Source organism: Saimiri boliviensis, chromosome 6, assembly GCF_048565385.1.
Source record: "Saimiri boliviensis isolate mSaiBol1 chromosome 6, mSaiBol1.pri, whole genome shotgun sequence".
In the NCBI taxonomy this organism is placed as follows: Eukaryota; Metazoa; Chordata; class Mammalia; order Primates; family Cebidae; genus Saimiri; species Saimiri boliviensis.
In genome coordinates this window covers 54,299,630-54,327,201 of record NC_133454.1, presented here as the reverse complement: position 1 = coordinate 54,327,201, position 27,572 = coordinate 54,299,630, and the positions used below count along the sequence as shown (strand labels likewise).

The 27,572-nt window shown below is 44.2% G+C and overlaps 1 protein-coding gene across 5 annotated transcripts in view; it reads left to right on the top strand.

Moving 5' to 3' along the window:
* DDX6 (DEAD-box helicase 6) overlaps positions 1–7,775 on the top strand; it is a 52,814-nt gene extending 45,039 nt beyond the window's left edge. For all 5 annotated transcript variants that reach the window (XM_010334463.3, XM_010334462.3, XM_039471111.2 and 2 more), the window contains exons 12-14: positions 966–1,067; positions 1,592–1,774; positions 3,463–7,775. In XM_010334463.3, the coding sequence (XP_010332765.1) occupies positions 966–1,067; positions 1,592–1,767 (278 nt within the window). In that variant the 3' untranslated portion in view covers positions 1,768–1,774; positions 3,463–7,775. The remainder of the gene's footprint in view (positions 1–965; positions 1,068–1,591; positions 1,775–3,462) is intronic.
* The last annotated feature ends 19,797 nt before the right edge of the window (positions 7,776–27,572 follow it).

Below are 27,572 nucleotides of genomic sequence, written 5' to 3'. Positions count from 1 at the left end.
AGGAGAAGTATGAGAAGGCTATTGCTGAGTGTAAGTCAAAAGGGAAGTTTGATGGCGCAGAGAGCCCTGCTAAAGTTGCCTGGAAAAAGATGGAAGAAGAAAATGAAGAAGACAAAGAGAAAAAAGAAGAGGAAGAGGATGAATAAAGAAACTGGTTTTTTTGGTTTTGTTTTGCTTTTGAGACAGAGCCTCACTGTGTCACCCAGGCTGGAGTGCAGTGGCACAGTCTCAGCTCACTGCAACCTCTACCTCCTGGGTTCAAGCAATTCTCCTGCCTCAGCCTTCCGAGTAGCTGGGATTACAGGTAGCAGCCACCATACCCAGCTAATTTTTATATTTTTAGTAGAGACAGGGTTTCACCATGTTGGCCACGCTGGTCTCAACTTCCTGACCTCATGATCTGCCCGCCTGGGCCTCCCAAAGTGCTGGGATTTCAGGCGTGTGCCACTCATCAGGCAACCTTTTTTATTTTTTTTAAGAGACAATGTTTCACTTTTTGTCACCCAGGCTAGACTGCATTGGCGTGGTCCTAGCTTACTCTAGCCTCAAACTCCTTGGCTCAGGTGATCCTCCCACCTCTGCTTTGGTGGGAGGCATTCAACACCACACGTAGCTAATTTAAAAAATTTTCCTTGTTGAAGTGAAGTCTCCTTGTGTTATCCAGGCTAGTCTCCCAAAGTGCTGGGATTACTGGTGGGAGTGCACGCAGCCTCTTTTAGACCATTTTTTAAAACTTCTTTAGTTACTGGAAAGAAGCAACTTGTGAGCAGAAAGTTATTTATGATAATGTGATTATCAAAGGTAATGCCAGTAATTTGCAAATGCATTTGAATAACTGAATGAAATAGATTAGGCTAGAAATAGGTAATTAGGTTATGCTAGAAATGTGTGTTAGAGAGTATTGTACTGAGAAGCATTTCTAATTGAAAGACAAAATGAAAATCATCTTTTTTTTTTTCTTTAAGATCTGTTTACCCGAGGTATTGATATACAAGCTGTGAATGTGGTAATAAACTTTGATTTCCCAAAGCTGGCAGAGACCTATCTCCATCGTATTGGAAGATCAGGTGAGGAAAAGGAGGTCATCTTGCTAGAAGTTCTTTTTTGAGACATGTAATCACTAAATTTTGTTCCTTTGTGAAATAGAGTTCAGTAGCTATGAGAATAGTGAATTAACACTAACTCACTTGTTTGGTATTTAAGACTAATTTCTAATTCTTCTGGAACATTTATTAAGAAAAGTTAAAATAACTGCTTAGTTTGAGATGAAATTAACACATGAGAACTTTACTCATTAAGTGGTATGATGTGTGACTATAGTTTGTATTTTATGGCAACTTTTGACACAGATGAGGAGCCATTTTGTCATTTGAAAAAGATGAAGTACTACTTTGGGGCTGTAAAACCTGAAATTGTAGGGAAACGTGTGTTTGAAGACCATTAAGAAGTTGTTTTTCGTACTAAGAATAGCACTGAACAGAATTACCAATCCTGTGTTTTTGCCACTACTTGACTTAAAAAATTTGCATGATTTGCATTGATTTTCAGATTTTATTCATTAAAATTAATTTTTAAACAAATTTTTTATTAGGTCGCTTTGGTCATCTTGGCTTAGCCATCAACTTGATCACATATGATGATCGCTTCAACCTGAAAAGTATTGAGGAGCAGCTGGGAACAGAAATTAAACCTATTCCAAGCAACATTGACAAGAGCCTGTATGTGGCAGAATACCACAGCGAGCCTGTAGAAGATGAGAAACCTTAACAAGCATGTACGTCCCTGACAGAATAGCTAAGAGGAACCTTTAAATGAAGAAAATCAAATTCTTCTTTCCTGGGGGAAATTGATGTCACACAATATATAATAGCAATAAAGGGTAGAGATACCGCTGACATAAATGACAGTAAATAATATCTCTTCTGGGAGGTTGAAGTCTTGTTAGAGAATCTATAAATATTCTTGAATGCATCTTCCTGAATAATGAGATAGGTTAGCAAGTACTTAAAACATTCTGAGTCCTAAAATAATGAAAGCAAAAAAGAATCTTTTTCAGCAACTTGTTTTTCTTTTTGAGACAGGGTCTCAATACAGGCTGGAGTGCAGTGGTGTAATCATAGCTCACTGGCAGCCTAGTTCTCCTGGGCTCCCACCTTAGCTTCCTGAGTAGCTGGAACTGTAGGTATATACATTCCACCACACCTGGCTAATTTTTTAAATTTTTGGTAAAGAAGCGGTCTTTTGGCTGGGCACAGTGGCTCACACCTGTAATCCAAGCACTTTGGAGGCCAAGGCGGGATGATCACCTGAGGTCAGGAGTTCAAGACCAGCCTGACCAACATGGTGAAACCCCGTCTTTAAAAAAGAAAAAAAATTTTTTAAAGAGAGAGAAGTGGTCTTTCTTTGTTGCCCAGGCTAGTCTCGAACTCCTGAACTCAAGCAGTCTTCCTGTCTTGGCCTCCCAAAGGGTTGAGATTACAGGCATGAGCCACATGCCTGGTGTTTTTTTTTTTTTTTTTTTTTTTTTTTTTTGGCAGTTTTGTGGGGTTTTTGTTGTCATTTTTTGAGACAGTCTTGCTCTGTTGCTCAGGCTGGAGCACAGTAGCACAATCACGGCTCACTACAATCTCTGCCTCGGGTTCAGGCCATTCTGGTGTGCCTCAGTCTCCCAAGTAGCTGGAATTACAGGCATGCTCCACCATGCCTGGCTAATTTTTTGTATTTTTTAGAAGAGATGGGGTTTCACCATGTTGGCCAGGCTGGTCTCGAATTCCTGACAAATCATGCTTTCTAAATTATAGGTGAACATATTACCTATTTAAGTAATCTACTGTTAAAAAAAATTTTTTTTCAGCCAGGTGTGGTGGCTCATGCCACATCCAAGCACTTTGGAGGCCAAGGTGGGCGGATCACTTGAGGTTGGGAGTTCAAGACCAGCCTGACCAACATGGTGAAACCCCATCTTTAAAATATATATATATATTTCTTTATTCACCGCCCCCCCCCTTTTTTTTTTTTTTTTTTTGAGATGGAATTTCAGCTCTTGTTGCCTAGGCTGGAGTGCAGTGGCACAATCTTGGCTCACTGCCACCTCTCGGGTTCAAGCAATTCTTCTGCCTCAGCCTTCCCAGATGCTGGGATTACAGGCAACACACCACCAAGCCCAGCTAATTTTTGTATTTTTTTTTAGTAGGGACGGGGTTTCACCATGTTGGCCAGGCTGGTCTTGAACTCCTGACCTCATGATCCACCCACCTCAGTCTCCCAAACTGCTGAGATTACAGGTGTGCACCACTGTACCCAGCCCAGAAATTCTTTAATCCTATAACCAGTAGATTCTATAATAGGCATTGGGTCAGTAGAAACCACTAGAAAAGAGCATTTGGGATGAGGATTGTGAAAACCTATGTATCCTAGTTGTGTTGCTTTCAGAATGTTAATTTTTATTTTCTTTTTCTATAGGCTTTGACAAACTTACAGAAGGCTCGTTTGGATCTGTGACACATCGTTTTGGGGGGAATGCTCTTCTCTTTGTGGGTTTTACATCTTTTATTTTGGAACTATGAACACTTAAAGGAGCTGAGACATTTTTTTCTTTTTTTAACTGGTGAAGAGAAAAAGGCTGAAAAGAAGGAATATACCTTTTTGTTCCACTTGTTTGCACTGTGTGCTGACTGAACATTAGTTGCACTAACTGCTGGTTTTTAAAAAATGTTTTCTGGGGAAAGGGGACAAGGAAGGAAAAGAAAGAAGAGAAGGGAAGAAACCCTAAAAAGAGAAGAATCTTAATGAACACACAAGCTTGTCTGTGATTTCAAAGTTCTCCAACAGCTGACTCTCGAGTGCATTTCAACTTCTCCCTGATTACTCATCCGTTTTTTAAGCCTGAAGAGCTTATTACTTATTTGTGCGAAGTGCCTTATGCTATGAGACCATTCAGAATATCATCTTTTAGACAGCCCAAGGAATCAACAATAGTAACTCTTTCTTTCCTTTTTTCTTTTTCTTTCAGAAAATGTCTTTTTCATTTGGTTTCAAGTTGAAGTGTCTTCCCTTTCTACCCAATACTCAAGCCCAGGGCTAGAAGATGAAACTTACTAGTAATGTTAAACACCATTTTCTTTTTCTTTATGTGGAGGAGTTGATAATGCAACTGCAGTTCATCCGCACTGTAAATATATGTATTTAAAAAACAATCCCAAGTAAAAATTTCTTCTGGGCTGAGTAGATAAAATATCATCGCCCCCAAAGGAAAGAGCAGTCTATCATTGCAGGAGCCATATGACAAGCCTTTGTGCTCTATAGCAGACACTAAAGACTGGTTTACATGCGCCTCCAGTAGCAGTATGGCACTTGATGTGTAGACATGTCAGAGCCTTGAGCCTCTTTCCTCTGTGGCAAAGCGTGTCCCATAGAAAATTGGGTGTGTATACTTGTATAAACTTTGTAAATAAGTTTTTTTCTGGGTTCATATATATATATATACATATATATATTTTTTTTTTGGATGAAGGTTGCTGGGATTAAGGGGATTAGAGTGATTATGGGAGCAGCTAAAGATGAGAGGGGCTCAGTTTTACGCAACACTAAATTCTAGAAAGTACTTGTTGTAGAGAGCAGATTTCTTTGGTACCCTGTGTTAATAAAGGGACCCAGAAATCTGGGGTGTACTGTCTGCTGCCACGCTATCTCATCTAGTACCTTTGGAGTAGGTTGACCAGAAAGAGCAAGGAAGCTTCAAAACATTGATAATTCAAGATTTTTTTTAGAAGCTCTGATTTTGCTTCTTCCCCCTTTGTAAAAGTTTGAGGAATTTTTCAAGCTCTGCAAAAGGGGGCAAAGATTAGTTTACCTTGCAGTATGCGAATTCTGTTGAGTGGCAGTGTGTTGAGCAGTATATATATAAAGCACAGATTTGTATTTCAGAATATTAGCCAGTACCAGCTTTGGTAACGTTAGCAGTTCTGGAGCTTAATTTTCTGTGGATCATTTCCTGTAGTGTGTAAATGTGTTGCCCTCTGCCCACCTTGATACATAAACTTTTGCAGGAATGGGCAACCTAAGAGCTGTTAACTTTCATGCTACAGAAAGCTGCTTGCCATTCTCTTGCGTTGTGACAAGAGTTGTTTTCTGTCATTTTGCACTGTAAATTGCTGGCAAATGCTTTACAGTCAATAGTGTTGCTTTAAATTGTGCCCCTCCCAACATGCTTGATGTTTGGCCTGATCTCCAGGCAAAAGGAGTGAGATAAATCAAAACCAGTGAATTTTTTTTTTTTAATGTTTTTAATTCCCTTTTAACCCAGTGTACTAGGTCAATCAGGAGGCATCGGGAAAGGGGGAAAACAAAAAAAACAACAAAAAAAATTGATTTCTATATTTCATTGTTTTTCAAAACCCTAAAATATTACAAAATAAGTCCTGCATATACATTAATGTTTGAACTCTCCCGGACAAAGAAATCAGTTACTCGAAGTTGCTTTTTTGACTCTGCCTACTGCTGAGCAAACTATTTGTGACACCCAGAATTACTCGGAGATCAAAATCCTACAGATGCCTCCTGATTGGACAGAGCCCTAATTCCTTAACAACTGTAGCAAGAGCTGCGCGGTACAAACCCAAAAAAGAGCAAGCTCATCTATTTGGAATCCAAGTCTCATATGTTCTGTCCGGTCAATTTTGGTTACTAAATAGAAACCCCAATTAAGGAAGTAACATTTTTCCAGGGAGGGGTGGGAGAGGGAATTTAAAAGGTGTCAACTTCTGACCAAAAAAATCTTGCCCTTGTACTGATGCAGCTCTCTTTCTCCCCCACCTCTTGCGAGATAAGAGGGATCATTCATATAGAAGAAAAGAGTATAAATGCAATTCTGTATCTCGCTAGAGACCATGTGGGTGACTAAACAAAAAATGCAGTCTCCTTTGCCAACTTTAGACTGCTGTGCCTGGTGCCACATGCCTGTGGGTCCCTCTTAAAGCACAGACTTAAAATTGCAAGTATTACTGAAGCATAGCCTCTAATGAGGAGTGGCACTTAAACTATCTGGGACACCACTACTGGACACAGTCTTGGAGAGGCAGCTGTCCAGTTTTGGTGTTGACTCTTGAATAGGAATTGTGAAATGGAAAGATGCTCTAAGGACTAGGTCAAAGCCTGGTCTTTTTTTTTCTTTTTTGGTCCCTCATAATAAGGAGCATTGTTACTATTGGAAGTTGTTTTCGCTTCTTTCCAATATTAGGTATGTATTTTTTTAAGATAATGGTAATATTTTCCAGTGGCTCATTTGGATGAGAACTACCCCCTATTTTTAATACTAAAACTACAACTCATGGTTTAGCCTTTGGTTGTATAGTTGTGTAATGGGCCATGGACTGTTACACACCTTGCCAACTTTAGGCCTGTGTTTTTCCTTTCCCCATAAATTCTAATGGGGATAGAAACTTTTGCCTTTCCCTTAGGAGTGGAATAAGTTTATTCTAAAATGATCTTTCATGGAAGTAAGGGAGAGGGAAACCTAAATATACCTCTTAAATTATTTCAAGTCGGTCCCAGCAGCATAAAATGGGTTGGCCCCAAAGGGTTGGGGGGTGGGCTTGGTTATCAGTATTTGTTTTCAGAATGAGATGGGAGCATCTTTCCTTTGCCACATGCTTTGTGCTTGATACCGTCATGCTTGGTTCAAACAAGACAACACAGCCAAAGCCTTGAGTGTAATTTTTTGGAATCAAAACATCTCATTCTGATGACTTTTTTTTTTTTTTTTAATTTTTTGGTTTTTTGGGGTTTTTTGTTTTGTTTTGTTTCTAATTAGGGTGGGAGGGAGGGTACTTTGCCCCAAAAGGGAGGGTGTCTGCACTAAGGATTTAGAAACACTTTGGAAGCTCATAACCTCATCAGAAACTGCCTTTAGCCACACTCCTGACCTTCTAGATGAGTAACAAAAAATGAAATAAGTTCTTGGGAATTAAGCCATGTTATTTTAAGTTGCTATTTTTTCAGTGTTCTAGGGGTCTTTAAATTTGTTACTGTGGAATCATTTTCTTTCCAAATGCCTGTATCAAAATTATTGGCCTCGTGAGAGCTGAAGTCAGTCAGCTTTTTGGTGAACTTCAGTGGACTTCTGTGAGATTGTAGGTGTACTTTATATCTCTAAAGATAGTTTTTTAAAACTCCCAAAGAAAATCTCTCCTTTGTGATCTAAAAACTCATCTTTGGGGTAAAGAGTTAAGTGTCCAAAGGTTGTCACAGTTCATGAGGTCAGAGGGAGCTAGCCTGGCACCTGGACTCTGCCCCTCCACAGCTGACAGGTTCCAACAGAAGTGTATTTAAATTCTCCAGTAGACAGTGCTGGGCAAGGGAGGGGGTAGGGCTGGGTTATTAAGATACAGACCGGCTGCTGTATTTTAACCATTGGTTATGGGGGATGGGGTGCCTGGAGAAAACAAAGTCACTGTTCCCTTTTTTGAAACAAAGGAAAAGAAATTTGTTTTTTTCTCAAGTAAAAATGGTAGAGAATTCCAATGTCCCTAGCCACAAGGGACCAGTTCCACTGAGAAGTGAACAGTGGGAACTCAAAATTTCTGAAACATTGGGGAAAGGGAAAATTGGCTTTCTGTTAATTGGCAGATGTTCCAGTGGGGCTGTGTTTTTGTTGGGATGTGTTATGTTGTATGTACTCATGGATCAGAGTCTGCTGAGTTTATAAGGTTCAAAAAACATGGTAAAATCTTGATTTTTGTTAATTTATCTCAATAAAAGCCCACTGGAACTCCAAATGTGTGTGGTATATCCTTAGCAGCAGCTATGTTTGTAGGAATCTGAGCATTTTCCTCAGGTAATTCATAGTGTGAAGCAGTCACAGACATTCTCAACACATTCCTGTGAAGCCTAGTTGAATTCAGAGCCCGTTCACCTGTTCTAGATATTGTCTCACCATGCTGTCAGATTTCATAGCCTAAGTAGAGAACCAAGATAATCAGTTGGGAAGTGGTGAGATGTGGTCCATCGTAATATGTCCAAAGTTCCTCAGTAATATCCTCGTACAATTGTTCTCAGAAGTAAAGCTGAACAGACCCCCAAAACTAAGGTATACTACATCTAACAGTATGAATGGAATTCCTATGCTGAGAACTACAAATCGCTCATGAAATAAAGGATCTAAGCGGGGAAAAAGCAGACACTTAGAGCTGAGCACACTAACCTCACTACCTCCCTACCCAAAGAAATAATTGGGTTTAGCTAAGAAAATCCAGTCAGTCCTCCATATCTGGGTTTTCACATCTACACATTCAAATAACTGCAGTTCAAAAACGTGAGGCCTACAGTGATTCTGTACTGAGTACAGATTTTTCATTCCCTGAACTACAGTATGACAACTATCTGCATAGCACTGTACTAGATATATGAGTAATCTGGAGATGATAAAGAATACAAGATGATGTCCGTAGGTTATATACAAGCTGCATCACTTTAAAGGGACGAGCATCTGAGGGTTTTGGTGTTTGCAAGGGAGGGTGGAGTCCTGGAACCAACCCCTTGGCTACCAAGGGACTAACAACTTTGTGCGATACCTAAGTGCTGAAGCTACAAAACAAACGTAGAAAAATACCAGACCTAGATAAATAGAGGTGCCATGGTTCGTGGACTAGAACAAATTCTAAGTTTCACCAATTTGGTCTAGAGGGTCAATCCATTTCCAGTCAATCCAACAGGCTTTTTTGTAAATATCCGCAAGATCTATACTATAAAATATAGAATATTATAAAATGTGAGAAGGCAAATCATAGAGTATTCACAATATTCTATAAAATGTATGTGGAGTGATGGGGTGGCACTCACCTATAGTCCCAGCTACTGAGGAGGCTCAGATGGGAGGATCACTAGAGCCCAGGGGGTCCAGGCCAGTCTGGGCAACATAGACCTCGTCTCTAAAAAAGTAATAAAATTGGGGCGCCGTAGTGGCTCAGGCCAGTTGCCCTGGTGCTTGAGGAGGTGAGGCTATGTATTCAAGGCCAACCTGGGCAACATACCCAATCATTCATTTAAAAATATAATAATAGCCGGGCGCGGTGGCTCAAGTCTGTAATCCCAGCACTTTGGGAGGCCGAGGCGGGTGGATCACGAGGTCAAGAGATCGAGACCATCCTGGTCAACATGGTGAAACCCCGTCTCTACTAAAAATACAAAAAATGAGCTGGGCATGGTGGCGCATGCCTGTAATCCCATCTACTCAGGAGGCTGAGGCAGGAGAATTGCCTGAACCCAGGAGGCGGAGGTTGCGGTGAGCCGAGATCGCGCCATTGCACTCCAGCCTGGGTAACAAGATCGAAACTCCGTCTCAAAAAAAAAAAAAAAAAAAAAAAAAAAATATATATATATATATATATAAAATAAAATTTATGTGGGAAGGCAAATTATGCCGTAACAATTTTGTAATAGAACAAAATTGGAAGAGTCACTACCTGATTTGGACTCACTATAAAGACGCAGTAACGAATGTTGTATTGTTGGAAACAGGATAGACATGTATGTTGTTGGAACAATAGAGCCCAAAAGTAGACCTACACAAATATAGTTGATTTTTGACAGTGCAAAGGCAATTCAGAGGAGAAAAGATAGTCTTCAATAAGTGATATTGAATATATTGCAGAAACCATCTCATCCATTCCTTGTGCATTCTATAAAAATTAGCTCAAAATGGATCATATAACTGGGCATGGTGGTTCATGCCTGTAATCTCAGCAATTTGGGAGGCTGAGGCAGGCATATCACTTGAGACCAGGAGTTTGAGACTAACCTGGTCAACATTACAAAACCCTGTCCCTACTAAAAATACAAAAATTAGCTGGGCGTGGTGGTGCGTGCCTGTAGTCCCAGATACTTGGGAGGCTGAGGCACAAGAATCACTTGAACCCTGGAGAGGGTGGTTGCAGTGAGCCAAGATCATGCCACTGCACTCCAGCCTGGGCAACAGAGTGAGACCCTATCTCAAAAATGAAATGAAACATAGACGTAAAAGTAGAACATAAAACTAAAATTTCTAGAAGAAAACCAGGGAATCGGCCAGGCGCCGTGGCTCACGCCTGTAATCCCAGCACTTTGAGAGGCCAAGACGGGCAGATCACAAGGTCAAGAGATTGAGACCATCCTGGCCAACTCGGTGAAACCCCATCTCTACTAAAAATACAAAAATTAGCTAGGCGTGGTGGCAGGCACCTGTAATTCTGGCTACTTGGGAGGCTGAGGCAGGAAAATTGCTTGAACCTGGGAGACGGAAGTTGCAGTGAGCCGAGATCGCACCACTGCACTCCAGCCTAGGCAACAGAGTGAGACTCAAATCAAAAAAATAAAAATAAAAAAAAAACTGAATCGGTGAACTGGTTGGGTTTGGCAATAAGCTGAACATGCACAGGAGAAGACTGATGAGCAGTTGTTAAAACTTTCTTATCAATTAGTGAGATGTGGAGAATATAGAATAAGTAGCAACTTAGAATAATAGAAATTAGAATTTAGTTAAATTCGGAAGTTAAGGAGAAAGCCGGGTACAGTGGCACACACCTGTAGTCTCAGCTACTTGGGAGGTTAAAGCTGGGGGATCGCTTGAGTCCCTGGAGTTCAAATCCAGCTTGGGCAATGTAGTGAGACTCTCTCTCTTTCCCTCTCTCTCTCTCTCTCTCTTCCTCTTTCTCTTTCTCTCTCTCCCTCCCCTTTCTCCCCCCCACTTTCTCTCTCTCTCTGTCTCTCTAAAATAATTGTTAAGGAGGCTTCAAAGATTTAAAGATTTTACATTGGAAAAGTACATTGGCTGGTTGCAGTGACTCATGTCTGTAATCCCAACACTTTGGGAGGCCGAGGCAAGTTGATCACAAAGTCAGGAGTTCAAGACCAGCCTGGTCAAGATGATGAAATCCTGTCTCTACTAAAAATACAAAAAAATTAGCTGGGAATGGTGGCAGGAGCCTGTAATCCCAGCTATTTGGGAGGCTGAGGCAGAGAACTGTTTGAACCCAGGAGGCAGAGGTTGTAGTGAGCTGAGATCGAGCTGCTGCACTCCAGACTCCAGCCTAGGCAACAGAGCAAAACTCCGTCTCAAAAAAAAAAAAAAAAGCTAGGCATGGTGGTATGTGCCTGTAATTTCAGCTGCTCGAGAGGCTGAGGCAGGAGAATTGCCTGAACCCAGGAGGCAGAGGTTGCAGTGAGCTGAGATCATACCACTGCACTCCAGCCTGGGCAACAAAGCAAGCAAAGTGAGACTGTGTCTCAAAAAAAAAAAAAAAGTCAAATCAGGTAACCTGTCTCCAAATTCAGTTCTTTGACTGCACTACCCTGTCTGTGAAGTAATGTGGGGGGGGCATGTCTTCAACCGGAGGAGCAACGAGAATTGATATGAAAATCACTTAACCGTACTGTACAGTCTGGTCTAAAGTCGGACTTCCTTGTAGACTGTGGGAAAGTATTGGTTCCCACATCGCCCGCTGCCTTTCCACCATCCCATTAATGTAATTAATGGAATACACAGTGTGGCAGTTGCCTGTGTCTTCAGGTCTGTTCTCTAAGCTCACTGTCTCCACAGATTGACCTGTATGAACCACACTAACATTTCCTCTGGTCCCTGGCTTCCATTTGGGTTTGCTCACCAGGTATTCCCCCCAGGAAATCGGAGGGAAGACAGTAAGTTCCTCTAATTCTCTAATTAGAGTTGGTCTGCCTCTAATTCCCTCCCTGCAAGATTGTCTTTAACTGCTTTGTCCCTCAATCAAAGATCTCTTACTGAATCTGAATCTACCTGACTCCTCATTTTCTGGTAACTGTTTCCTCTCCTTGTCAGGTTCTGCTACTAAGCCCTCTTCAAATTATGCTATTACAAATGCACCATCTGTTTCTTTTTGGGATCCAGACTGATAGAGTAATTAGTACCAGCAGTGGCCCCTGGAGACAGACTCTTAAAATGAGATTCTGGGATTGGGTTAGTCATACTTGAAGAGCTCAATAACCTTTTTTTTTTTTTTTTTTTTTGAGACAGAGTCTTTCTCTGTCGCCAGGTGCCAGGCTGGAGTGCAGTGGTGAAATCCTGGCTCACTGCAACCTCCGCCTCCCAGGATCAAGCAATTCTCCTGTCTCAGCCTCTCGAGTAGCTGGGACTACAGGCACTCGCCAACATGCCCAGCTAATTTTTGTATTTTTTAGCAGAGACGGGGTTTCACCATGTTGGCCAGGATGGTCTCAATCTCTTGACCTCGTGATCCGCCCGCCTCAGCTTCCCAAAGTGCTAGGATTACAGGCGTGAGCCACCACGCCTGGCCCTCAATAACCTCTTTATGGGAGGTGGTGGAGGGGAGGCTGGGAATGGAACATGAGTAATCCATGACATACAGTGGGTCACAATTCAAATTCTGGCTGGTGGTACCATGGGTTGAAGTCAGGTAAAGGGCAAGGCATGGGGAAAGGAAGCTGTGACAATTATTATAGTGACAATGGGCCCTTGAGTGCATACAGAAGAATAAGAGAAAAATTAGGAACATATAATTAACATTCAAAGAGAAAGAGAAGGCCAGGCGCGGTGGCTCACGTCTGTAATCCCAGCACTTTGGGAGGCTGAGGCAGGTGGATCACAAGGTCAAGAGATCGAGACCATCCTGGCCAACATGGTGAGACCATGTCTCTACTAAAAATACAAAAATTAGTTGGGTGTGGTAATGGGCACCTGTAGTCCCAGCTACTCAGGAAGCAGAGGCAGGAGAATCGCTTGAACCTGGGAGGCAGATGTTGCAGTCCGTCAAGATCCTGCCACAGAACTCCAGCCTGGGTGACAGAGTGAGACTCAGTCTCAAAAAAAAAAAAAAGACTCCTTGGGACCTCCTTGGAAGTTTTGGTGAAAGGCCCTTATCTGTAGATATTTTTAGTATTTACTAGTTGATTCCAGTGTCCCTAGGACTGAAATACATGGCAGCCTTTGAAAGTTTTACTCAATTTGTATAAACAGAAAAGTTGTAGATCTGTTGAACAGAATTCTGACTTGAGCTAGTTCCTTAAAACAGAGCTCCTTGGATCAAAGAGAATCTGGGTCCCGCATCTAGCCTTTCTTAAAAGGGTTTGTGACTGTTTACCAGGGTGACAAGGGAAGAGGAAATAAATAGATGTTTGAGGACTACTGTAAACCCAAAATAATACAGCTCAGAGGAAAGACTATGCTGGTCAAGTGATCCATGGAGTTTTGGCTTGGTTCCATCTTATGGTTGGCCTAGTGGGTCCCTAAACCCAGATCCACACAGCATAGTAGGAATTGATAGCCTCAGCAACTAACAGAATCCCCAATTTAGTTCCCTGACCCATGGAATAAGGAACATTATGATAGAAAAGATTAAATGGAGGCCAGGCATGGTGGCTCATGCCTGTAATCCCAGCACTTTGGGAGGCCGAGGCGGGTGGATTACAAGGTCAAGAGACCGAGACCATCCTGGTCAACATGGTGAAACCCCGTCTCTACTAAAAATACAAAATATTAGCTGGGCATGGTGGCATGTGCCTGTAATCCCAGCTACTCAGGAGGCTGAGGCAGGAGAATTACCTGAACCCAGGAGGCGGAGGTTGCGGTGAGCCGAGATCGCGCCATTGTACTCCAGCCTGGGTAACAAGAGTGAAACTCCGTCTCAAAAAAAAAAAAAGAAAAAAAAAAAAAAGAAAAGGTTAAATGGAAGCCAGGAGAACTGCCTCCAAAGTAGTAAACCAAAAACAATACTGCATTCCGGAAAAGACTTAGGACCATCAACAAAGACATAGAAAATGCCAGATTGGTGGTTTCTACCATCGCTCCATTCAATGCACATATTTTGTTTGTTCAGAAGATAAAGGGATCATTGAGAATGACAGTAGATTATCATAAACTTAATCATGTGGTGACTTTAATGCAATCTGCTGTCCCAGATACTGGGTTTTGTTTGTCTTTTCACTGAAGCAAATCAACATCCCCTGCCACCTGGTGTGTAGCTATTGATGTAGTGAACAAGCTTTTGTTTTTTGTTTTTTTCCAGACCTGATAGTAAACACTGCCAAAAGCTATTTTCTTTTAGATAGCAGGACCAGCAATACAACTTCGTTGTGCTGTGTCAGGGCTCTGTTACCCCTCTACCTAGTGTGCAGAAACCTCATCACCTCTAAATTCTATGGGATATCATGCTCGTCCACTATACCATGGACATGGTGAGCAGGAAGTAGCATCTACCCTGGATACTTTAGTAAAACTCAAGCATGCCAGAGGATAGAAAAGAAATCCAACAAAAAGTCATGGACCTGCCTCCTCAGTGAAATTTCTGGGGATCCAATGGGCTGGGGTATGTTGCAATAATCCCTTTCTAGGCAAAGGACGAATTGCTGCATTGGCCCCTTCTGCCACTCAGAAAGAGGCACAATGCTTAGTAGGCCCCTTTGGATTCTGGAGGCAATAGATACTTTGTTTGGGTGTGTACGGTACTTCAACCCATTTGCTGAGAAATCTGAATCGCTGCCATTTTTTAGGGTGGCCCAGAACAAGAGAAGGCTCTGCAACGGGTCCAGACTGCATTACAGGTGGCTCTGCCACTGGGTCTTATAGTCTGGCAGAAAAGTGTCTATGGCTGATAGGAATGTTTGTATAGAACCTTTGAAGGGCTTCTGTAGAAGAATGGCAGCACAGACCTTTAGGAATTTAAAGAAAAGCTGGCCGGGCGTGGTGGCTCACGCCTGTAATTCCAGCACTTTGGGAGGCCGAGGCGGGTGGATCACGAGGTCAAGAGATCGAGACCATCCTGGTCAACATGGTGAAACCCTGTCTCTACTAAAAATACAAAAAATTAGCTGGACATGGTGGCGCGTGCCTGTAGTCCCAGCTACTCAGGAGGCTGACGCAGGAGAATTGCCCGAACCCAGGAGGCGGAGGTTGCGGCGAGCCGAGATCGCGCCATTGCACTCCAGCCTGGGTAACAAGAGCGAAACTCTATCTCAAAAAAAAAAAAAAAAAAAAAAAAAAGATCTGGAACATGATCTGTATTCTCCAGGACTATAGAAAGGAGAAGATGACCACCTTCTATAAATCTGATCCCTGTCTTGAGCAGCTCTCCATCCGCCTGCCCGCCATGATCTGTCATGGTAGTCCTGATCATCATAGCTCGGATCATGTTCTCTGTCAGTAATCCCAACTGTGAGACCTGCCCTAGGTAGGTCTCCACATGTGAATTCCTGGTGTTGGTGTATGTGGTCCTTTTTTTTTTTTTTTTTTTTTTTTGAGACAGAGTTTCACTGTTGTTGCCCAGCAATGGCATGATCTTGGCTCACTGCAACCTCCTCCTCCCAGGTGCAATCGATTTTCCTGTCCCAGCCTCCCAAGTAGCTAGAATTACAGGCATGTGCCACTACACCTGGCTAATTTTGTATTTTTGTTGTTGTTGTTGAGACGCAGTTTCACTCTTGTTAACCAGGCTGGAATGCAATGGCGCGATCTCGGCTCACTGCAACCTCCGCCTCCTGGGTTCAGGCAATTCTCCTGCCTCAGCCTCCTGAGTAGCTGGGATTACAGGCATGCACCACCATTCCCAGCTAATTTTTTGTATTTTTAGTAGAGACGGGGTTTCACCATGTTGACCAGGATGGTCTCGATCTCTTGACCTTGTGATCCACCCGCCTCGGCCTCCCAAAGTGCTGGGATTACAGGCGTGAGCCACTGTGCCCTGCCCAATTTTGTATTTTTACTAGAGATGGTGTTTCTACAAGTTGGTCAAGCTGGTTTCGACCTTAGGTGATCCTCCTGCCTTGGCCTCCCCAAGTGCTGGGATTATAGGTGTGAGCCACCATGGCCGGGCCACCAGTGGTTTCTTAATGCCTCAGAGAAGTGGTTTTTATTTTTATTTTTTAGGCCTCCAGGAAGTACAGATGTCAGAGGCGTTTGAACCAGGGTGACCCCATCTTGAATTGTGCTGGGTAAAATGAGGCTGATACCTACTGGGCTGCATTCCCAGGAAGTTCAGGCATTCTAAGTCACAGGATGGGATAGGAGGTCAGCACAAGATGCGGGTTACAAAGACCTTGTTGATAAAACAGGTTGCAGTAAAGAAGGATTACAGACGTGAGCCCCCCTACCCAGCCCATGTTTTTTCTTACGCACATCTTGCAATTTTTTTTTTTTTTTTTTTTTTTTTGAGATGGAGTCTCACTGTGTCACTTAGGCTGGAGTGCAGTGGTACAATCTTGGCTCACTGCAACCTCCTCCTCCAGGGTTCAAGCAATCCTCTCCCCTTAGACTCCTGAGTAGCTGAGACTACGGGTCCACACCACCACGCCCAAACTTCCTGGGAATGCAGCCTAATAGGTCTCAGCCTCATTTTACCCAGGGTGAACAAGCTGAGTGCAATGATCACAACAAGCACAGCGTCTCAGTGTAAGTGTTTTATGATCTATGTTCAAAGCAATTGATCATGTTCTTGAACCAATCTGCGGTCTGCTCACCCACAGTAGCAGAGCCAAACAGTGGCACTGGGATGACAGTGAGAGAAAGTGAGGCATTTGTTGCAGGCCACCAAACAAGGAGAATCAGGAAGCTCATGCTGAAGACCTGCCAGGCACTAGGCTGGAGTGCAGTGGCATGATCATGGTTCACTGCAACCTCTGCCTTCCAGGTTCAAGCAATTCTCCTGCCTCAGCTTCCCAAGGAGCTGGGACTACAGGCGTGCACCACCACATCCAGCTCATTTTTGTATTTTTCAGTAGAGACGGGGTTTCGTGGTATTGGCCAGGATGGTCTTGATCTCTTGATCTCGTGATCCACCCTCCTCAGCCTCCCAAAGGGCTGGGATTACAGGCGTGAGCCACCACGCCGGCCTTTTTTTTTTTTTTTTTTTAATTTTTTTCTTTTTTTTGTCCTGAGAATATTCCAAGTAAACAGGTAAGGCCTTTTAAAGGCAGACAGGCAGAGGTTACAGGCAAAGTCATAAACCCGTATATGAGGGCTATACACTGCTGTTCATTGTGAGACCCCCATCTCCACAAAAAAAAAGTTTCAATTAGCAGGGGGTGGTGGCTTGTGCCTGTGGTCCCACAACTTGGGAGGCTGAGGTAGGAGGATCACTTTAGCCCAGAAAGTCAAGGCTGCAGTGAGCTGAGATTGCGCCACTGCACTCCAGCCTGGGCTACAGAGCAAGACTCTTATCTCAGAAAACAAAGCAAAACAAAACAAAACAAAACAAAACAAAACAAAACAAAACAAAACAAAACAGAAATGTTAGCCCTGGCTTCTGGGAATGACCTCCTCCAGAGCCCTCAGGAAGAAATGTAGAACAAAGAACTGTGGTCAGAGTTCAGTCCTCAATTTCTCCTTATGTGATGCATACCTGCCAGTGGGATCTGCTTGGCAGGTTTCTGTTTGGTCTGGGTTTCCGTAAGACAACTCAGGGACATATGTTATCTTTAGTTTCTTTTTTTTTTTTTTTGAGATGGAGTTTTGCTCTTGTTACCCAGGCTGGAGTGCAATGGCACGATCTCGGCTCACCGCAACCTCCGCCTCCTGGGTTCAAGCAATTCTCCTGCCTCAGCCTCCTGAGTAGCTGGGATTACAGGCACACGCCACCATGCCCAGCTAATTTTTTGTATTTCTAGTAGAGACGGGGTTTCACCGTGTTGACCAGGATGGTCTCGATCTCTTGACATCATGATCCACCCGCCTTGGCCTCCCAAAGTGCTGGGATTACAGGCTTGAGCCACCACGCCCGGCCATCTTTAGTTTCTATAGGGGACAAAACACCTCCTAACTCTAACTTCTTTGGCTTAGTACAATGTTTTAAGTTACTATTAGTTACTAAATAAACAATGTTTTAAGTTACTAATTCTTTCATATAAGCAAAGAAAATGGTCTAGTGCAGTGGCTCATGCCTGTAATCCCAGCACTTTGGGAGGCCAAGGCGGGTGGATCACCTGAGGTTGGGAGTTCAAGACCAGCCTGACCAACATGGAGAAATCCCATTCCTAGTAAAAATACAAAATTAGACTGGGCGCGGTGGCTCACGCCTGTAATCCCAGCACTTTGGGAGGCCGAGGTGGGCGGATCATGAGGTCAAGAGATTGAGACCATCCTTCCCAACATGGTGAAACCCCGTCTCTACTAAAATACAAAAATTAGCTGGGCATGGTGGCGGGCACCTGTAGTCCCAGCTACTTGGGAAGCTGAGTCAGGAGAATTGCTTGAAGCCGAGAGGCGGAGGTTGCAGTGAGCCAAGAAGCCAAGATCTCACTACTGCACTCCATCCTGGCGCCTGGCAAAAGTTCGAGACTCTGTCTCAAAAAAAAAAAAAAAAAAAAAAAAAAAAATTAGCAGGATGTGGTATCACATATTTGTTTTTATTTATTTATTTATTTATTTATTTTAAAGACAGGGTTTCACCATGTTGGTCAGGCTGGTCTTGAACTCCCTACCTCAGGTGATCTGCCTGCCTTGGCCTCCAAAGTGCTCAGATTACAGGCGTGAGCCACTACACCCAGCTGTGTTATTTATTTATTTATTTATTTATTTATTTATTTAATTTTTATTTTTATCTTTATTTTTATTAATTATTATTTATTATTATTTTTTTTTTTGGTATCACGTATTTGTAATCCCAGGTACTCAGGAGGCTGAGTCAGGAAAATCGCTTGAACCAGGGAGGTGGAAGTTGCAGTGAGCCAAGATCAGGCCACTATACTCCTGCCTGGGTGACAGAACAAGACACTGTCTCAAAAAATAAATAAATAAATAAAGAAGTAAATAAATAAAGGGGAAAAAGCAGGCAGGAGGGGGAAGGGAAAGTTAAAAAAAAAAAAAGAAGAAGAGGGAGGAGAGGGTCACTTTCTTTTGAGCCTTTGATTAGACTCACTGAATCCACCTGTTGCACAGGAAAAGAAGGAGTTAGGCGGCCAGACTCAGTAGCTCACACCTGTAATCCCAGCACTTTAGGAGGCTTAGGTGGGTAGATCACCTGAAGTCAGGAGTTCGAGACCAGCCTGGCCAACAACATGAAACCCCATCTCTACTAAAAATACAAAAATTAGCTGGGTGTGGTGACCTGTGCCTGAAATCCCAGCTACTAGAGAGGCTGAGACAGGAGAATTGCTTGAAGCCAGGAGATGGAGGTTGCAGTGAGCCAAGATCATACCACTCCACTACAGCCTGGGTGACAGAGCCAGACTCCCGTCTCAAAAAGAAAAAAAAAAAGAAAAAAGAAAAAAAGGGGTAGAAGGAACAGTCAATTCTGTATTCTCATAGGGTAAATCTCACTTTACGTAAGACATAGTAAACAGAGTACAGGAAACAGTCAAGTATACATTTACCTTGGAGTGGGTGGGGATGATGATTTCTAGTCTTCTCTTGTCTCTTATCCACCCCCATGCCCCACCCACAAAGCTAAGCTGTCAATTTACGTTGTCCCGGTGAGGGAGGCCACCTGTGACCTTCTATCTGCAGCTATGAGTTTAGAATCAAAAGGAAAGGCACTTGTTCTCACCCCCTGCCGTGACTCAGCTTCCAAACTTAAGTTTTCCCTTTTGGCATAGTGAATTTGGGCTCACAAGATTTTATTTTTCCTTTCACACTTTCTTGCTTATCAAATTCCTCATTTACATCTCAAGGTTAGCTAGGTGCCTGGAATTCCCTCGAGGAAAGAACTCTTTCCTTTTCTTTTCATGCTGGGAGTGAGTCGAGAGAGGCCTCTGGCCTCTATCCTGCTGTCTCAGTCACAGGATCTCTGCTAAGATAATACAGCCTTCTAACATGCTGCTAGCCATAGACAGTATGAAACACCTACGTCAAGCTTGTTCAACCCACAGCCCGCAGGCCACATGTCGCCCAGGACGGCTTTGAATGCGGCCCAATGCAAATTCATAAACTTTCTTAAAACATTATGAATTTTTTTTTTTTAGCTTATCAGCTATCACTAGTGTATTTTATGTGTAGCCCAAGACAATTCTTCCAGTGCAACCCAGGGAAGCCCAAAGATTGGGCACCCCTGAAAATCAAGTCACATGGCCGAGCGCGGTGGCTCACGCCTGTAATCCCAGCACTTTGGGAGGCCGAGGTGGGTGGATCACAAGGTCAAGAGGTTGAGACCATTCTGGCCACCATGGTGAAACCCTGTCTCTAAAAAAAAAAAAAAAAAGAAGAAGAAGAAAATCAAGTCACTGTAGTGGGGTTTCACAACCTTTTACGCAGGCCTCAGAGCTAAGAAAGTGCAGCGGCCCAAAGCCTGTAGCCTGAGGCAGGCCAGGCCCCTTTGGGAAAGGACGCTGCAACCTGCCACAGGTAAACTGTGACTTTTCCCCATGTTGTTACTGTCAGGCCTCCATGTGCAAGCCTGGACCCCGAAAGTCTGAAGTCCTGCCTGCCTCGGCTGATCGCCCCCCACCACCCGCCTGCATTTGCCATGATCCCTGATCGCCTAGTTGAGCCTCCCCGCCCCCACATTAAGCTTCTCTTCCCACCCTGCCATCTTAAATATTATTATAATAATGTAAATACTCCTCACCCCACCCTGCCATTTTAACTGTTCTTGCTCTGTGAGTATCCCTGCGCACCACCCTACCATCTTAACTGCTCTTCCACTTAACCCACCCGCCATTGTAACTGAACTGATGGTAATGTATACTCCTTGCCCTTACCCCCACCACTGTAACTGTTCTTACTCTGTGACTTTCCACTGCCCACCCACCCCAAACCTATAAAACCAACTCCTATCCCACAGCCCTTCGTTGACGCCCTTTTCGGCCTCAGCCCACCTGCACCCAGGTGAATAAACAGCCGTGTTGCTTTCACCAAGCCTGTTTGGAAAAATCTCTTTATTAAATGCGTTTAATATTCAGTGCTATTGGACAAAAATAACAGTTATCTTCACACCCCATACTCACAGAGAAATCTGCCGCCACCGGGCGCGGTGGCTCATGCCTGTAATCCCAGCACTTTGGGAGGCCGAGGCTGGTGGATCATGAGGTCAAGAGATGGAGACCATCCTGGTCAACATGGTGAAACCCCGTCTCTACCAAAAATACAAAAAAATTAGCTGGGCATGGTGGTGCGTGCCTGTAGTCCCAGCTACTCAGGAGGCTGAGGCAGGAGAATTGCCTGAACCCAGGAGGCAGAGGTTGCGGTGAGCTGAGATCACGCCATTGCACTCCAGTCTGGGTAAGAAGAGCGAAACTCCGTCTCAAAAAAAAAAAAGAAATCTGCAGCCATTCCCCAGGGTGACGGGGGGCAGTCACTGTGTGCAGGGGCAGATGCAGCTTTTGGGGCTGTAAATAAAAAATGAAATTCTAACCCCCCCCCAGTCATCTGAATGGACCCCTCCTCTTGGCCAAGGGCATTCCAATGATAACCTGAAAAATGAGTTCAGACCATGATGGAAAAGGGGGTTCCATGTGCCTCATTATACCCTCCAGCATCAACATCATCAACACAGACCTCTTTTTTTTTAAAGACGGGGTTTCACCGTGTTGGTCAGGCTGGTCTTGAACTTCCGACCTCAGGTGATCTGCCCGCCTTGGCCTCCAAAGTGCTTGGATTACAGGCATGAGACACCGTGCCCGGCCCATCAACACAGACCTTAAGTCTGATAAGAAACATTTGCCGGGCGTGGTGGCTCAAGCCTGTAATCCCAGCACTTTGGGAGGCCGAGACAGGTGGATCACGAGGTCGAGAGATCGAGACCATCCTGGTCAACATGGTGAAACCCCGTCTCTACTAAAAGTGCAAAAAATTAGCTGGGCATGGTGGCACGTGCCTGTAATCCCAGCTACTCAGGAGGCTGAGGCAGGAGAATTGCCTGAGCCCGGGAGGAGGAGGTTGCGGTGAGCCGAGATGCGCCATTGCACTCCAGCCTGGGTAACAAGTGTGAAACTCCATCTCAAAAAAAAAAAAAAGAAAAAAAGAAACATTTACAATCTATTCTCTCTGAAGCCTGCTACTTGAGGCTTCGTCTGCATGATAAAACCTCGGCCTCTATATCCCCTTATCATAACCCAAACACTTCTTTTTACTGATAACTCTTTCGACCAATTGCCAATCAGAACAATTTTAAATCTGCCTATGACTTGGAAGCAGCTCCCCATACCCCAGCCTTGAGTTGTCCCACCCTTCCAGATCAAACCAATGCAAATCCTGCATGTATTGATTAATATATTATGTCTCCCTAAAACGCATAAAAGCAAGTTGTGTCCTGACCACCCTAGGCACATGTCATCAGGACCTCCTGAGACTGTGTCATGGGACATGCTTCATTTTTGCGAAATACATTCTTTCTTTTTTTTTTTTTTTAGATGGAGTCTCGCTCTGTCAGCAGGCTGCAGTGCAGTGGCATGATCTTGGCTCACTGCAACCTCTGCTTCCTGAGTTCAAGTGATTCTCCTGCCTCAGCCTCACTGGTAGCTGGAACTACAGCTCTGTGCCACCACACGAAGCTAATTTTTTTTTTTTTTTTTTAAGAGGGGGTTTCACCATGTTGGTCAGGCTGGTCTTGAACTCCCAACCTCAGGTGATCTGCCCGCCTTAGCCTTCAAAGTGCTTGGATTACAGGTGTGAGCCACCATGCCTGGCCAATTTTTGTATTATTAGTAGAGACCATTTTTCACCATGTTGGCTAGGGTGGTCTCCATCTCTTGATTTGGTGATCCACCTGCTTCAGCCTCCCAAAGTGCTGGGATTATAGGCATGAGCCACAGCGCCCAGCAGCAAAATAAACTTTCTAAATCGATCAAGACCTGTCTTGGATATTTTTGGTGTAGCAGGAGCATCTGAGGGAAACAGATCTCTCGAACACCGAATACAGGAGGAAGGAGTTTATTAGGCCGGGAGCAAGGTGGCATATTTGCCTAATAGCCAAACTCGCCTAACAAAGGAAGGTTCCTTCTTTGTATAGGCTTATACTTTAGATGTTATACGTGGAAGAATCTTAGGTTTATAGCTTGACATATGAAAAGGGTCTCAGTTTACAGTCTTGGGGATTACATATGAAAAGGGCTTCAGTTTACAGTCTTAGGAATGAAAAGGGGAAGCATACAGTCTTAGGAATGAAAAGAGGAAGTTGATCTGAGATGCCTGGGTCTCCCTCTTCATTGGGTTCACAAGGCCCTGAGACTAATACAATTTGAGATACCATCTTTTTATCTTTTTTTTTTTTTTTTTTTTTTTTTGGAGACGGAGTTTCGCTCTTGTTACCCAGGCTGGAGTGCAATGGCACGATCTCGGCTCACCACAACCTCCACCTCCTGAGTTCAAGCAATTCTCCTGCCTCAGCCTCCTGAATAGCTGGGATTACAGGCACACACCACCATGCCCAGCTAATTTTTTGTATTTTTTAGTAGAGATGGGGTTTCACCTTGTTGACCAGGATGGTCTCGATCTCTCGACCTCGTGATCCACCCGCCTCGGCCTCCCAAAGTGCTGGGATTACAGGCGTGAGCCACCACGCCCGGCCTTGAGATACCATCTTTTAATAAAATAACCCAAAATGATGAATAAACAATTGTAAATAAAGCAAATAACATTTATCTCTAAAAAAGAGAGATGAAGTCTTGCTGTGTCACCCAGGCTGGAGTGCAGTGGCACAGTCATAGCTCACTGCAGCCTCATCCTGATGGGTTTGAGTGATCCTCCTGCCTCAGCCTCCTGAGTAGCTGGGATTACAGGTGTGCAACACCATGCCAGGCCAATTAAAAATTTTTTTTTGTAGAGATAGTGTCTCACTATGCCGCCCAGATGGGCCTCAAAGATGTCAGAGGCATTTAAACTTTAGACTCCATTTTTGGTTTTGTTTTGTTTTTTGAGACAGGGTCTTGCTCCTTCACCCAGGCTGGAGTGCAGTGGTGCAATCTCAGCTCACTGCCACTTCACCCACTTCCCGGGTTCCTGGGATTCTCCTGCCTCAGCCTCCTGTGTAGCTGGGAATACAGGCACACACCAATACACCCAGCTAATTTTTATATTTTTCAGTAGAGACCTGGTTTCACCTTATTGGCCAGGCTGGTCTCAAACTCCTGACCTCAGGCGGGTGGATCACGAGGTCAAGAGATCAATACCATCCTGGTCAACATGGTGAAACCCCATCTCTACTAAAAATACAAAACATTAGCTGGGCATGGTGGCACGTGCCTGTAATCCCAGCTACTCAGGAGGCTGAGGCAGGAGAATTGCCTGAACCCAGGAGGCGGAAGTTGCGGTGAGCCGAGATTGCGCCATTGCACTCCAGCCTGGGTAACAAGAGCAAAACTCCGTCTCAAAAAAAAAAAAAAAAAAATTTGGAAGCATCTTCTATAGTTTAACTTTTGGCTCCATACATTTCTTTTCTTTTTTCTTTTTTTTTTTTTTAAGATGGGGTTTCACCATGTTGGTCAGCCTGGTCTTGAACTCCTGACCTCAGGTGATCCGCCTGCCTTGGCCTCCAAAGTGCTTGGATTACAGGTGTGAACCACTACACCTGGCCTGCTCTGTACATTTCAAAGATTGGTTCCCTTCCATTACGTGTACTTCCATTGCCAGGGACTGTAAGCCAGGTTCGTGTTTGAAGACTACCTATAACTTGCATTTATACTGTGGTACTGGATGATAGGCACAGTAGGTGGTAGAGTATTTTTGGAAGCCATTTCTATACCAGAATTGTTACCAACTACTAAATTATACACAGCAGTGACTGCGAACTTCACACAAATATCTACATAAAAATATCTTGCCAGCCGGGCACAGTGGCTCACGCCTGTACTTCCAGCACTTTGGGAGGCTGAGGTGGGTGGATCACTGAGCTTGGGGGTTCAAGACCAGCCTGAACAACATGGAGGAAACCTGTCTCTACTAAAAATACAAAAAAATTAGCTGGGCTTGGTGGCATGTACCTGTAGTCCCAGCTACTTGGGAGGCTGAGGCAGGAGAAATGCTTGAACCTGGGAGGTGGAGTTGCAGTGAGCCAAGATTGCGCCACTGCATTCCAGCCTGGGCAACAAGAGCGAAACTCCATCTCAAAAAAAAAAAAAAAAAATCTTTTTCCAGGTGCAATGGCTCACACCTGTGATCCTAGAAATTTGGGAGGGCAAGGTGGGTGGATTGTCTAAGGTCAGGAGTTTGAGACCAGCCTGGGCAACAGAGTGAAACCCTGTCTCTACTAAAATACAAAAAAAATGTACTGTGTAAGAGGCTGAGGCAGGAGAATTGCCTGAACCCGGGAGGCGGAGGTTGCAGTGAGCCAAGATTGCACCATTGCACTCCAGCCTGGGTGACTCAGTCTCCCCAAAAAAGCTCAATAAACCCAAACAGATGTATCTCCACCTCAATTTTCCTTTAGATGGTCCCCCAAAATACCTATCACCATTCTAGTGTCTTAAGGGAAGATGAGAGAGAAGGTAATACAGAGTGGAGATAGGGATTGCCATTAATATGCCTCAATCTTGTGCAATTTATTTTGTGTAACATTATATTTCAATAAAGTCCAACTAGCCCAGCATGGTGGCTCATGCCTATGATCCCCGCAGTATGGGAGTCTGAGGAAGGAGGATCACTTGAGGCCAGGAGTTGGATACCAGCCTCCGAAACATAGTGAGACTCTGTTGCAAAAAAAAATTTTTTTTCTTTTTTGGATGGAGTCTCACTTTGTCGCCAAGGTTGGAGTGCAGGGTCACAATCTCGGCTCATTGCAACCTCCACCTCCTAGGTTCAAGCAATTCTGCTTCAGCCTCCTGAGTAGCTGGGATTACCCCCAGCTAACTTTTCTAGACCAGGCTGCACCATGTTGGCCAGGCTGGTCTCCATCTCCTGACCTCATGATTCGCCCGCCTTGGCCTCCCAAAGTGCTGGGATTACAGACATGAGCCACCACAACCAGCCTAAAAAAAATTTTTTTTTTTTTAAGATGGGGTTTCACCATGATGGCCAGGCTGATCTTGAACTCCTGACCTCAGGTGATCCATCCACCTCGGCCTTCCAAAGTGCTAGGATTACAGGCGTGAGCCACCATGCCTGGCCAATTTTTTTGTTTGTTTGTTTGTCTTCTTTACTTCCTGTTGATTTTCAATTTTTGTTTGTTCGTTTGTTTGTTTGTTTGTTTTTGAGACAGAGTTTTGCTCTTGTTACCCAGGCTGGAGTGCAATGGCACGATCTCGGCTCACCACAACCTCCGCCTCCCGGGCTCAGGCAATTCTCCTGCCTCAGCCTCCTGAGTAGCTGGGATTACAGGCACGTGCCACCATGCCCAGCTAATTTTTTGTATTTTTAGTAGAGACGGGGTTTCACCATGTTCACCAGGATGGTCTCGATCTCTCGACCTCATGATCCACCCGCCTCGGCCTCCCAAAGTGCTGGGATTACAGGCTTGACCCACCGTGCCCGGCCTTGTTTGTTTGTTTTAATTAGCAGGACGTGCTGATGTGCATGCACCTGTAGCCCTAGCTACTCGGGAGCCTGAGATGGAAGGATCACCTGAGCCCTGGAGGTGGAGGCTGCAGTGAACTACAATCATGCTACTGCACTCTAGCCTAGGCAACAAGGTGAGACACCATCTCTAAAAATAATAATAATAATAAAGTCCGGCCAGGTGCCATGGCTCATGCCTATAATCCCAGCACTTTGGAAGGCTGGGGCAGGCAAATCACTTGAGGCCAGGAGTTGGATGTCAACCTGGCCAACATGGGGAAACCCTATCTCTACCAAAAAAATACAAAAAATTAGCCTGGCGTGGTGGCATGCATCTGTAGTCTCAGCTACTTGGGAAGCTGAGGCAGGAGAATCGCCTGAACCGGGAGGCAGAAGTTATAGTGACCTGAGATAGTGCCATTGCACTCCAGCCTGGGCAACAAGAGCAAAATTCCATCTCAAAAAGAAGAAAAAATGTTTAGAGTACAATGGTAAGAAATGTAAGGGTGTCAGTTTCTGTTATTAGAATGGAAGCGTAACAGATCCACCAAACACATCCTGTGTTCCCTCTCCTACCTGGGTTCCTCCCCTACCCAGGTGACTGTCTGCTCTCCTGAATGGACGGTGTATCAGTTCCCTTCATGCTTTAAAAAAATTTTTTTAGATGAAGTCTCGCTGTTGTCTCCCAGGCTGGAGTGCAATGGCATGATCTCAGCTCACTGCAACCTCCTTCTCCTGGGTTCAAGTGATTCTCCTGCCTCAGACTCCTGAGTAGTTGGCATTACAGGCACCTGCCATCACACCTGGCTATTTTTTTTTTTTTTTTTTTTTTTGAGACGGAGTTTCGCTCTTGTTATCCAGGCTGGAGTGCAATGGCGCGATCTCGGCTCACCGCAACCTCCGCCTCCTGGGTTCAGGCAATTCTCCTGCCTCAGCCTCCTGAGTAGCTGGGATTACAGGCACGCACCACCATGCCCAGCTAATTTTTTATATTTTTAGTAGAGACGGGGTTTCACCATGTTGACCAGGATGGTCTCGATCTCTCGACCTTGTGATCCACCCACCTCGGCCTCCCAAAGTGCTGGGATTACAGGCTTGAGCCACCGCACCCGGCCTTACTTTTTTTTTTTTTTTTTTTTTTTTTTTTTTTTTTTTTTTGAGACAGGGTTTCACTCTTGTTACCCAGGCTGGAGTG